Source organism: Neophocaena asiaeorientalis, unplaced genomic scaffold (assembly GCF_003031525.2).
Source record: "Neophocaena asiaeorientalis asiaeorientalis breed wild unplaced genomic scaffold, Neophocaena_asiaeorientalis_V1.1 scaffold70, whole genome shotgun sequence".
Classification (NCBI taxonomy): Eukaryota; Metazoa; Chordata; class Mammalia; order Artiodactyla; family Phocoenidae; genus Neophocaena; species Neophocaena asiaeorientalis.
In genome coordinates, this window is record NW_020175410.1 from 14,161,969 (window position 1) to 14,175,074 (window position 13,106).

The following is a 13,106-nucleotide window of genomic DNA, read 5'->3' on the forward strand; positions in this document are numbered from 1 at the left end:
TGCCCTAGTCCTTCAGTTGCTTTAATGGAACTACTACCCAGGGATTCATTCAAAGAGAAAAAAAGGAAAAAATATGTATGTAATGAAAAAGGGACCGATAACAAAAGTATTCTTGCTAACATTCAAATAAACAAAGGTTATTCCCCCTACGAAAATGAATTACTTGAATTTTAAATAATCTCAAATTATACTGCCTACTGAATACAATATAATAAATATGATAAAACCCGACTGCCCAGGCTCTTCTAACCTAGGCCTAGACTGACTTTCTACTCTTACCTCCTGGAAAGACTCATTTCCAAAGACTATTGTTTTCTTATTAAACTACTTTTTGATGTCTATATATACTTCTAACATGTTTCAGCCTGGGTCTTTATGCATACTCCACCCTCCCTAAAATGTCCTCCCCATCTCATCAGTTCAGATTCATAATTTATTCACTTATTTACCAAATTAGTATTGAGTAGCTGCTATGTGCCATATATTATACCAATTAGGGAGAAAACAAAGTACAATTAAAAGGGGATTGTTCCAATATTACAGACTTACCTCAAATACCACCTTCCAGCTAAAGCCTACCCTGAATCACTTCCCTTATGAAGCCAGACTTACTAAGAATTTTCAAAACACTTTTTAACCATACTTAGCCTTGTTTTGTGGTGTCTTGCATACATGCTTACTAAACCATGAGTTCCAGTGAAGAAAAAAAGCACATTTAAACATCATTATCTCTTCCAAGAGTATGATGCAAAACAAGTGTTCTGTAAACATCTACAAAATGATTTTTAAATTACCTTGGTTGTAAAGCATGTCCATTTCATAATTTCAATATCTTAATATTGTACATTTCCTATTTTCCTTAGAGACAGTCTCTGGAACCATATTACCTAGATTTGAAATCTGGCTCTACCAATTTATTACCTGTATATCTGGGCAATTTACTTCATCTTGCTTTGCTCTGATGTCCTCATCTGTAAAATGGGGGTGACAATGGTATCTCTACCTCATAAGGTTGGTGTAATGATTCAATGAGTTAGTATGTGTATGATGCTTTGAATATTGCCTGGTAGCAAGTAAACAAAAATAAATGCTACCTAATACTTTCATTATTATCCAAACAATAGTCTTGTTTTGACAATTTCTCAACATCTTGCAGAAGAACCTCCTAAGTTTATAGAAAATACTGTATTGTATGTATAGTCTGCACTCATTATTCAAAGATTTCATATCTGTGAATTTGCTTACTTGCTTAAATTTATATATAACCCTGAGATCAATACTCACAGTCATTTGCAAAAGTGCACAGAGTGGTAAAAAATTTGAGTTGCTGGGACTTTCCTGGTGGTGCAGTGGTTAAGAATCCGTCTGCCAATGCAGGGGACACAGCTTCAAGCCCTGGTCTGGAAGATCCCACGTGCTGCAGAACAACTAAGCCCGTGCGCCGTAACTACTGAGCCTGCGAGCCACAACAACTGAGCCCATGTGCCTAGAGCCCATGCTCCACATCAAGAGAAGCCACCGCAATGAGAAGCCCACACACCACAACAAAGAGTAGCCCCTGCTCGCCACAACTAGAGAAAGCCCATGCGCAGCAACGAAGACCCAAAGCAGCCAAAAATAAATAATTAAAAAAATTGAGTTTCATGGCACGCATGATTCCAACTGGCATCAAGCAAGGTGAGCACACTGCTATTTTGTTTAAGCTCTCATATGGAGAGGACAAGGATGGAGACCAAGAGAATGGAGATGGTAGCGGGTAGCAGAGCATACTGCAAGAAATTCTGGCTCTGGGTCAGTCCAATAGGGTTGGAATCCTGATTCTGGCAACTACTTGGGGGGAAGGCACCCTTAGGCAAGTCAGTTAACACTTCTAACCCTCATTTCTCTTTTGAAAATTAAACAAAATATAATCTACCAGGATGTTTTCTTAGGATTTAATATTATAATCTATATGATATGCACAACACTGTAAATCAAATATACTTCAATAAAATTAAAAAATAAAATATAGTGGAAAGAGCAAAATAAAATCTGTATGATATGTATGTGTGTGTGCATGTATGTATGTGTATATATATCCCCTGGGAGCACTGAATAAGTGTTCCAGGCAACTTTATAACACATAACTATCATGAATAAAGAGAATCTGTATTTTTTTCTAATTAAAATCCATGAAACTTCATTTTGCCACGAAAATATTTTCAGAATTTCATAACCATGGCTAAAATGAGTAGAAACATCTCTAGATGTAAAAGAAAAAAACGATAGAAGTTCTGGTTATAAATGTAGATTCTCTGGAGAACTCAATTTAACATACGCCTATCACTTTCAAAGAACTCAGTAATGAGTATTATCCTTCCCCCCCCCAATATTTATTTATTTATTTAGGCTGCGCCAAGTCTTAGTTGCGGCACTTGAGATCTTCGTTGCGGCATGTTTAGCTGCGGCATGTTTAGCTGCGGCATGTGGGCTCTCAGTTGCGGCATGCACGTGGGACCTAGATCAAACATGGGCCGCCTGCATTGGGAGCGTGGATTCTTACCCACTGGACCACCAGGGAAGTCCCAATGAGTATAATCTTAAAACCTATTACTGGAAGACTCCCAACTGCTTTTGAAATAAATTATCTTACATGCTTAAAGAACTTTTCTTAATTATGAAACTTTCTGATTCATGTGTGTAACAAAAAGATAAACACTAGGATAAAAAACTTTAAAATTAATTGTAAAGCTGATGCACATTGGCTGACTTCCTTAAACATACCATTTCATATGCTCTAATTTTCTCTTGCAAGAAACTAATTTGCATTTTGAAGTCTTCTTTCTTTTTGTGATAATCTTCTAACAGATGGTCTTGTTCTTCCAGCTGTTGCTGATGAGTGAGGATCTGTTGTTTGGCTTGTAGTAAATCTGCAGCTGTGCTACTATGAGTGCTGTTTCTCAGAGTTTCACTAGCCTGTAACTTGAAAATAGAAAGAAACCCCAAAGTATTAAATTCTTAAGTGAGTACACTACGGAAGAGACATTCTTTGGGGGGTGTTACTCAGCTCATAATTGCTCTCTGGGAACTGTACTGGATTCACAGGCTTGAGACCCCAGCAAACATGCTGCCATAGCTGATCAGATGAGTATGATTACATTACCTAAGCTGACAAATTCCTCCCTCATCTAAAATTATTTTCTGTTACTTGCCAACAGAAACCTTAATTAATACAATCAGATTCCTATGGCTCTAATTAAAGGTAAGTGGAATATATTCAGTCTAGTGACCGTTTCAGAACCTAACTAAAATGAAATCATACCAGGGTTGACAAAGGTTGGATGTTAACTACAGGTTAATTTCTGCAAAAATCCACCTTATCAGACTTACGAGATTTTAAAATACAGATGAGGAAGAAGTACAAAGAAAATAATAGCACAAAAATACTCAAGAAGTATGAATTAAATTCCTGGTTAACATAACAAGTATTTACTAGTTTTTTCAAAATAATACATAATAAGCAAATGGCTTTTAAATATTTATTTGTTCTGGAAAATATAAGAAAAGTTTTTTTAATTCATTCCTAAAAATTTAATAAATTTTGTTCTATTAGTAATACTTACATGCTGGAATTGAATCTGTAATTTTTGACTCTGTTCTGTCAACTCTAAAAATTCTCTCATTGTCTCATCCTTTTCTCTTCTCGCTTGTTGTAAATTAGCAGTGAGTTGGGTTATGATGCCATCTCTCTGTTTAATGGCAGCTTCAAATTCTTGCAACTAAAAAACATCAGTGAAAATTAAATGTGCTATATTTAATTTTTTTAACAAAATTAAATATTAGTACAGCTAACTTCTTCAAAAATATGATATTCAAAATGCATTGGCAGAATTATCACAATCTGTAAGCATATTTGAAAGCTATTATCTTGCGGGAATTAGTTTTACTTCCAAATCAACTTTTAAAAAACCATCTGAACTAGGGAACAAAATACATTAGATTTGACTTATCCATATATCTACTTCCAGAAGGACAAGTGTCTTTATATTTAGGGATGCTCCAATGTTTGTAGGCATTACCATCATAGGCATGTTTAAGCCTTACTTGTTTCTAAAGAAGATGAAACTGAAATATATTCTGTCATCCTTATCAATGTCTTATTTCACCTTGTTTTCATAACTGACTGCCACAAACAACAGATGTTATTTTAACCACAAGAAGTTACTTACAAAGACTGGCTGACATTTTTAATGAGTTTAAGTCAATATATTGACTGATGTGGTATGCAACATAATTTTCTCTCAGGCTGCTTACAAAAACATCTATCCCTACTGAAGTGATGTCAGTCTAGCTATCTCATAAAGTTAAAAAAAAGATCTCATTATATTAGCCTTGTTAATGGACTAGTTTTAAGCGATGTTGTTTATGATGTGTATAAGGACAAATATTATGAGGTGACTTGAAGTTACCATTTTAAAAAACCCATCTTTAAAGAATGTACCTATACTATCATTCAAATTTCCTATTTTTGTTTTGTAACAAACCAAAAGCCACATAAGGTAAACACACCTGCTTCAGTCCTTCAGTCCCACAGGTGGCCCTCATTTCTTCTAGTTCTCTGTTTAGCTCTTCAATCTCATGTTGTTTCCCAGCCAATTCATTTTCCATCATCTCTAGGTGGGTCTGATTGTACTGTGCTCCATGTTCAGAATAAGAATCGTCAACAACAAATTCTTCTTCCTAAACCAATCCAGATTTTTAATAATTCAGTACTAGCAACATTCCCTCAGGAAAAGGGACTCAAAATCTGAATCCTACAGCAAAGTCTAATTTTAAACATCACTCATCACGTGGGAGTTTACTGGCATGACAACCTACTTTGTTGCTAATGTGATATATATACCTCAAGAGCAAAAACAAGATATCTGCAAATTCAGTTACAATTGAGTTTTATACCAAAAGGTGGATAATTTTGTTTTGTTACACATTAAAAGCATTTAGAAATCACACAATGAAAGAAGTACATACAGGGAAAAGCTTTGTTAGTAACCAAATGGTTTTAAATAGAATAAAACATTAGTATAATGAGTAGTTTTAAATACTGTACCCTTAATAAATTTGTAGGCTTTCCTGTTCTCGTCACAAAACTGCAACCATTTACCTGTATAAAAACAATTTCCTGAAATATTATGGTTTTAGAATTTTATTTAAAGCTAACAATTATATTTGTGCTAACTGTACTCATGCTTTTCTTATGCCTAAGGAAAATGCCTCATTGGCAAAAACAGATATAGTGATTAAATTTAAACATCTAAGAGACATTATGACCATTTCAAATGCCAAAGAATTCCTCATACATTTGAGTGCTTACAATGCAAAAGACACTGTGCTATATACATTTTCATTTAAGTGAATTAAGGTTCTAAGTACAGTTTCTCTTTTGTCTTCAGAAGAATAACTATAAACCTCTAGTTACAAGATCCTCCTCTACAAAACACTTCCTTAAAATCATTTAAATAATTGTTTTTTGATTAACCCCTATTCATTTTAAAGTAAAACTGTTTACTGATGTAAATCTATTGAAGGTTGGCAAGCAGGTGAAGAAGTAGGAGGAGATGTCAAGAGCTGAGGAAAACTCCTCCAAGAACTTTCCCCTGAGTGTACTATGATAGCCATGCCAACTCTGACAGATGTGGAGATTTTCCAGAATACAGATGTCTCTATCACAGACATTTTGTGGTAGGACGCAGGAGGTTGGCAGAATATGTCTCTGGGGTTGACCTGGTGGGCGATTAATTTCAGATCAATTAATCTACTCAATAATACCTTCCTTCCCCCTAACAGCAAACAAGTGAATTTCATTCCTGTTTATGTTTAATTTCTCACAATTCTGTTAACAGAATCCAAGATAATGAAGTTTTTACTGTTGAAATACACAGAATAGAATAACTTAGAATTAGGATTAGGTTGATATGGATCACACCACTTTAAAAAGTGAAGATCCTAATTAAGAGTTCTTTCCAGAGTCTGATTCCTTTTTTTTCCCCAAGGATAATTTCAAAAACCAAAGCTTAAAGTTAAAAAAAAATTTCACCTTTATGGCAACACATTATTAGAATTTGTGAAAACTATTAAAACACAGCAATACTAACTCTATTAAGATTATTAATAAAGTCACTTGCAATAACTTTCAAATTAAATTCTAAATTTCAATTAGCTTTTTTTTTTTTTTTCCAATTAGCTTTTCTTGATTTTGAAATGAAGCACTTTGATAAACATCTACTAAACTTCTCCTTTAGGGTAACAGTATAATGAAATGGATTTTATGAATATTTTCAAATATCATATTAAGCAAAGGATATTCCTTTAAGTAGTGATGATATCACTTACATAAATTAGTTATCTATTTATAATAATTGAATCTAACACATTAAATAGCCAACATTCAGCTTAACTTTTCTCTAAGTTGAGCACATTTCACACTTGAGCAAGTCATATGTATTGGCTTCTTAAAATACTACATGACTGTTTTCAAAACGTAATTGTTATTATAATAAATACTAAAATCTTGTTAATATTAACAGTTCTTTAAAATTTAATATCATGTAAATAGGTAGTAAGAGATTATACACCAGAACTAAACTATATTTCAAAGTTAGAAAAGAAACACTCAACAGATTAGGATCATTAATAGTTAGCAATAAATGATTATATTTTTTAATCTAGATAATTACTTCACTGATACCTAACAGGTAGAGCATTTATCTCATCTTCTTACACTAGCGTTTTAACACAATACTTGATAAATCATAATATGAAGGCACATTAATAGCTTGAAACATGAAGATTAGATGAACAGACTCCTCCAACTGAAGAAACCTTAACTTTACTTAATATCGTTCTTTACTGTGGCATTTTTCAAAGTCATTTAGCCTTTAGGCTATACTAATATAGTCTTTTTGAATTCATAATTTTCTCAATCTGTGTAGACAACTTGAAGATTTGGGAAAGTACAAATAAGGTACATTCTAAATTTTAAAATGTTCTGTAGAGTAAGTATCATCTCCTAAAAATACTGCTATTCAGAAAGAATCAGAGGAAAGATGACTCTTATTTTAAAAATCATAAAATGTTCTTCACACAAAAACTTTTCCTTTCAGTGGACATCAGTTCAAAATCACAAAAGAACAACTCACTATTTATGATTAACACCATATCCTTATTATACTTAATTTGGCAGTATGTACAAAAATATTAATAATGGATGTTTTAATAAAAAATAAGAAGAATCTAATAGTTCATAAAAATTATAGGAGTTCAGTGTGCCTAGCTGACTCCTGGAATTAGAGCCAAGAAACTAATGAAGTTAAGATCATTCATTCAAAGTCAAAGTTAAGTATCAAGCACCATGTTGTACACCTTCAATATATAAGCTGAGACAGGGAGGGAGAAAATGAAAATAAGGTGAAGTTAAAAAGAAGAAAGAAAGAAACCCAAGTCGAAGTTGAAAAGCTAAGTTTACGTTACTTAATGGATGGCTATAGGCTATGTCTCCAACTCCAGCCAGTCACTTCATAAATGTCGTTGAGTCTTGTAAGTGACTTGGTTAAGAAGTTCTGAATAATCAGTTGAAGTCCATAAAAAGACTGTATGCCCTATTATCATTTCATCTTTCTATACATAGCAAAGCATATTTATTTACTTGTCTTATCTCTGTGTGTTGCCTGTAGCATTTCCAACTTTCCCCAAATAACCCTGCTCTAATGGTATTGATAAAAATATTTTATGTAAATATGGTATTTTAGATATGAAATGTCCCTTCACCAAGAACTGAAAAGATTATGTATAATTTAAATTAACTCGTAAGAAGGGTATTTTTTATTTAGTCTGATTTCTCTAGTATACATAATTGGATATATCTTTATACAGAACAGATTTTCGGGAGATCACAGGATAAAATTATCTGACTAATCCTTTCTAGACCTGAATCCATTTTTTAATCCAAGGGGTATACTAGCCACAGAAGTCAAGAACATTAAGCACATACCGTTATCTATCAAAATAAAATTTCTAAACTAATTGCTAATTAAACATAGAATCAGAATCTGAAATCCTTCTGAGAATAAACTGTTGAAAGAATTCTCATCACTCATTTGTTTCATATAAACTTAGTGTGAAGAAAAGCATACATCTAGTGAAGCACAGTAAAAAAAAACCCACAAGCTTTGCTGATTGTTTTTTATATATCAAACATCATACTAAAATTACCAAATAACCCTCAAAACTACCCTGTGATATAGATATTATTTCCCCTATTTTACAGGTAAGGAAACTGTATTTCAGAGTTTAAGTGATGTGTCCAAATTCATCCTGCTCAGAGGTGAATAAGCTGAAATTTGAAAATAGGACTTTCTGGCTCCAAAGCCCCTTCTCTTTTACATCACCTTATTTCCCTATGTACCAGAAAAATGACAGTGATATTTAGACAAAATACAAGATAATTATGTGTCTTATGATTAAAACCATGTAATTTTGAAATTTTAAGAATATTCAATTGCAAACCAGAGCAGCCAAGACTGTTATACTTCATAAATCTGTTATTTGTAGTGAAGTTATATGTGTTGCCTAGAAAGGAATTTCATTTTAGGGGTCCCTGAAGAGTTCTAATATGAAGAGTATTACAGTGTGAGATTTACTTCTTGTTTATTTTTTTATTTTTATTGAAATATAGTTGACTTAGCATGTTGTGTATTCTTTGGTTTATAAATTTGACCTACTGAAGATTTTTCTGCCTCCTAAGAATGTGAATATGGCTTAGAAGTCCTCTGAAATTCTAGCTCAGTCAAACCAGTCCAATGTCATTAAATCAAGTAGCTAAAGACCCAAAACTAGTCCAGAGTATCATGGATTGAAGCAGTACCCATTTTAGCAATCTTCATGAGACATCAAATATTTCACAGACTATCAATTTTATACTATTTTCTATACACATAGTAAAATATGTAAATTTCTCAAAGTATAATCCATTATGAATCTAGGCCCCAAATGGATAATATTAGAAGGATTATGATTCAAATCTGGTCAAATCTGTCAAAGATTATTTCATAACTATCTTTCAACGTAACCTTCAAAATCACTAATTTTTTCAACTTATAAATCAGCTAATCAATTGAATTTTTGTGACCAGTGTTAGAAAGTATCAGAGGACTGGTCACATAGTAAAGTATCTTTTCCTGAAAGTTTGGTTTAAAAAAATATGTATGTATGAATATGTATATATTACTCATGTGCACAATTATTCATGTATACAACTATACACATATATGTAATACATATGTAAATATATAAAATTACATACACATATATATGTAAAATATATTTCTTATTGTTAAATCATGGACAACATGCTTTGTTTTTTAATTCGTATTACTTTTTAAAAAAATAAATTTATTTGTTTATTTATTTTTGGCTGCATTGGGTCTTCACTGCTGCGCACAGGCTTCCTCTAGTTGCAGCACATGGGCTTCTCATTGCGGTGGCTTCTCTTTGTGGCACAGTATGGTCTCTAGGCACGTGGGCTTCAGTAGTTGTGGCACGCGGGCTCAGTAGTTGTGGCTCGCGGGCTCTAGAGCACAGGCTCAGTAGTTGTGGCGCATGGGGTTAGTTGCTCCATTACACGTGGGATCTTCCCAGACATGGGCTTGAACCCGTGTGCATTGTCAGGACAGCTTCTTAACCAATGAACCACCAGGGAAGACCTGGACCACATGCTTTAACTTTTATCTGTAGGACTTATATTTAAAATTATTTGTACCTCATTTTGAAACACATCATATTTACTAGGTATCACAATAAAAATTTAAAATATAAATTTTAACCAAATTTCACAGGCATGTATTAGATGGTCTGATCTGTAGCCACTTGGATTATTTAAAAAATTCACTTTGGTATAAAGAAAAAAAATGCATTTGTGGAATCCTGGGCTGCCCAAAAGTCACCAGTAGTTCAAGTGCCAAACCATCTTAAACTTCAATTAAAAAAGACAAGCTCTAAGAATTAAGGTATTATGGAAGAGAAAAGCAATGTTTTCATACCTAAGCCCCAAATTTAAAGTCACAAGTGCAGATTCTCTGAATTGCAAGCTGTAATTTTAAACTGAGATACTTCCCATAAAGGCAAATTTATGTAGCCTAAACTGGGAACTAATTTATTTATTTAACGTTGGTTAATTATTTCCCTGACCAGATCACTAATAAGTATATTCCCAGCTTTTAAACACATTAAACTTTTGAAGTGTAAAAGTTTTCACTCCCATTAGCAATCCAAAACAGTAATAAGTTCATTTAAGTACATGAAGCTTTTTTTCTTTCCTAATAGACACCTACAATAAATCAAAACTTATAGAATACACTGAATTGTTGAACCATTCAAAGTAAAGTTTTCCATGTCCTCAAATACTGGACCAAAAAAAATGACAATCATATCTAAAAGAATAAGAAAAAGATAAAATGACATACACTTATTAACACAAAAAGAAGGTATTCCCTAAAGTGTCCAATGCCCACGTTAGCTTTTATCACCTAAATTAAAAATCACTACTGCAACATTAATTTCAATAAATGAATTTATGTAATTAACTAGAATTCAAGCAGTTGTAAAAAGCATTACACAAAATAAAATACCCTATAATATGAAATGTTTACTGTGTTAAATATGGATACCTTATATCATGTATCCTAGAAACCCAATTTCAAACACTTTCCTGGAAACTAAAACAAGGCCTCAATCTAATTAAGGACCAACTTATTCAAACAGATTTAAGACTTCAGTTAATAATCTGAAAAAAAGATATGTCAGAAAAATATAAACTTCAGGTTTTCTAGGTCATTTACATTACATCGTACTGTGCTATATTCTTATTATATTTATAAAAACATAAAGCATGTGAGTTGCAAGTAATAAAGTACTAATAATCAACAGTAATTTCAAAAATATATGAAATGTCAATCACAGTGTTACTTATCCTTACCTCTGAACTATAATCATCTGCTGTGGTTGAAATTTCACTTTCCGGCTGAAACAGAAAGTAAAAACTGATTATACTAAAGCCCTTCTACTGCGTCCCCTCTCCAAATATTGTACTTTATTAGCCCATTATTATTGGTAACTTATGATAGAAAACTCAAAAAATATTACTAAAAAACAGGCAAAAAATTATTAAAATTCTTTTAAAATTCCACTCTGATTATGAATCACAATGGCTAAATAACACATCTAAAATTTATCACTAGGCAGTTTTCTAAATATAAAAGTATCAAGAAGTACTTTCACACAGGGTCTTTTATACACTACAAATCATTTGTAAGACAAAAGCACCAAAAAAGATATCATCCCTCTAATTCTTACACCTCTTTTAAATAAAATAAAATCTTAAACTGTTACTCCAAAAAGTTCAATTTCTTTAAAATGAAGAATCATCAAATTTTGGTGCTAGAAAAGTAGCAACAACTTGAAGAAAATTACCAACCTCTCTTGTTATTAACACTGTTGCAGCTTACAAAAAACTTTCAAAGACATTCTTGCTTCATCCTTACATCCCTGGGATTTGGGTATGAAGTGAGTGGCTTTTCTAAGCTTCCCTCAGCTTAGAAGTACTAGGAAGAGTCAAAGAGGAAACCTAAATTTTCACTGCTTTCACTGTTCACATGCTCTCATCAAATCTAAGAATCTAATTTTACAAGTGAGAAAAGAGACCCAGATATTTCATTTTTCCACTCAACAAATATGAACCATATATGAACCCAATATAGAAGCAACTACATAAAACAAATACTAATGGACATAAAGGGAGAAACTGATGGAAATATAATAATAATAGGAGACTTTAACACCCCTCTGACATCAATGGACAGATCTTCCAGACAGAAAATCAATAAAGCAACAGAGATCGTAAATGACACAATAGAACAGTTAGACTTAATTGATATTTTCAGGACATGACATCCCCCCAAAACAGACTACATTCTTTTCAAGCACACATGGAATATTCTCTGGGATAGACCACATACTAGGACACATGACAAGCCTAAACAAATTTAAAAGAATAGAAATTATTTCAAGCATCTTTTTTGATCACAACAGCATGAAAGTAGAAATCAACTGCAGAGAGAAAAATGAGAAAAAATGATTACAGGGAAACTAAACAATATGCTACTAAAAAACTAATGGCTCAACAATGAAATTTTAAAAAAACCTTGAGACAAATGACAATGAAAACACAACCATACAAAAGCTATGAAATGCAGCAAAAGCAGTCCTAAGAGGGAAGTTCATAGTGACACAGGACTTGCTCAAAAAACAAGAAATTTCTCAAACCAACAACCTAACCTACCACCTAAAAGAATTAGAAGAAGAAAAAGCAAAACCTAAAGTCAGCAGAAGGAAGGAAATAATAAAGATCAGAGAGGAAATAAATAAAACAGAAATTTAAAAAACAATAGAGGACTTCCCTGGTGGTGCAGTGGTTGAGAGTCCGCCTGCCGATGCAGGGGATACGGGTTCGTGCCCTGGTCCAGGAAGATCCCACACGCTGCGGAGCGGCTGGGCCCGTGGGCCATGGCCGCTGAGCCTGCACGTGTGGAGCCTGTGCTCCGCAATGGGAGAGGCTACAACAGTGAGAGGCCTGCATACACTCCCCCAAATAAAATAAAATAAAACAAAATAAAACAGAAATAATCACCAAATAAAAATCACCAAATCAAATAAAAACCAAGAGCTGGTGTTTTGAAAGGAAAAAAATCGACAAACCTCTGGCAGGGATCACCAAGAAGAAAAGAGGACCAAAATAAAATAAGAAATGAAAGAGGAGAAATAACAACCAATACCACAGAAATACAAAAATCCATAAGAGAATACTACGAACAATTATGTGCCAACAAGTTGGACAACCTAGAAGAAATGGACCAGTTTCTAGAAACATACAGCCCACCAAAACTGAATCAAGAAGAAATAGAGAATTTGAACAGACTGATCACTAGAAGTGAAACAGAATCTGTAATTTTAAAAAACTTCCTTCAAACAAAAGTCCAGAACTGGATGGCTTCACTGAGAGATTACTAAACATACAA

General features: G+C 33.1%; 1 protein-coding gene across 11 annotated transcripts in view; it reads right to left on the minus strand.

Annotated features, from left to right (window-relative positions):
- The window catches only part of AKAP9 (A-kinase anchoring protein 9), a 147,669-nt gene that overhangs the window by 108,143 nt on the left and 26,420 nt on the right, over positions 1-13,106 (minus strand). For 10 of the 11 annotated variants that reach the window (XM_024767016.1, XM_024767014.1, XM_024767013.1 and 7 more), the window contains exons 3-7: positions 11,009-11,053; positions 5,087-5,140; positions 4,549-4,719; positions 3,603-3,758; positions 2,764-2,961 (exon numbers count right to left, since the gene is read on the minus strand). In XM_024767016.1, coding sequence (XP_024622784.1) covers positions 2,764-2,961; positions 3,603-3,758; positions 4,549-4,719; positions 5,087-5,140; positions 11,009-11,053 — 624 coding nt within the window. The remainder of the gene's footprint in view (positions 1-2,763; positions 2,962-3,602; positions 3,759-4,548; positions 4,720-5,086; positions 5,141-11,008; positions 11,054-13,106) is intronic. The other variant, XM_024767009.1, reaches the window with a different exon arrangement.